The following is a 372-nucleotide window of genomic DNA, read 5'->3' as shown; positions in this document are numbered from 1 at the left end:
CCCCGAACGGGCCTGAGCCTGCTGTCGCTGGGGACGTGCCTGGGCCTGGCCTGGTAAGTGGACGCGAGGCTGCCCGGGCCGGCTTCCTGTGGGCCCCCTGCTGTTTGTTCTCCCACCCGGCTCAGCATCCCGCCGGAGGTGATCCATCCCCCGAGAGCTGGGCCTTCTGTGCTTCTGTCTTGACCCCAAAGGAAGGAAACAGCTCAGCCTTGTTTTTCTCTTTCGCGCGTATCTTGTATCTCATTTTCCCCCGTACTGGTAGCATGCCTCTATCGCTCAGAGGGACTTCAGGCTAAGGTTTGGGAACGAGCCGCTGGTTAAGAGCTGCAGATTCGGCCACGCTTTCTGAAGCGCCCGCTTCACGTTAGAAGC

General features: G+C 60.8%; 1 protein-coding gene across 1 annotated transcript in view; it reads left to right on the top strand.

Annotated features, from left to right (window-relative positions):
- The window catches only part of IKBIP (IKBKB interacting protein), a 24,183-nt gene that overhangs the window by 1,505 nt on the left and 22,306 nt on the right, over positions 1 to 372 (top strand). Inside the window, exon 3 of the mRNA XM_011936888.1 lies at positions 1 to 53. Coding sequence (XP_011792278.1) covers positions 1 to 53 — 53 coding nt within the window. The remainder of the gene's footprint in view (positions 54 to 372) is intronic.

This window comes from Colobus angolensis, unplaced genomic scaffold (assembly GCF_000951035.1).
Source record: "Colobus angolensis palliatus isolate OR3802 unplaced genomic scaffold, Cang.pa_1.0 Scaffold10, whole genome shotgun sequence".
Taxonomy (NCBI): domain Eukaryota; kingdom Metazoa; phylum Chordata; class Mammalia; order Primates; family Cercopithecidae; genus Colobus; species Colobus angolensis.
The sequence above is the reverse complement of the archived record's forward strand: the minus strand, read 5'-3'. Positions and strand labels throughout refer to the sequence as shown.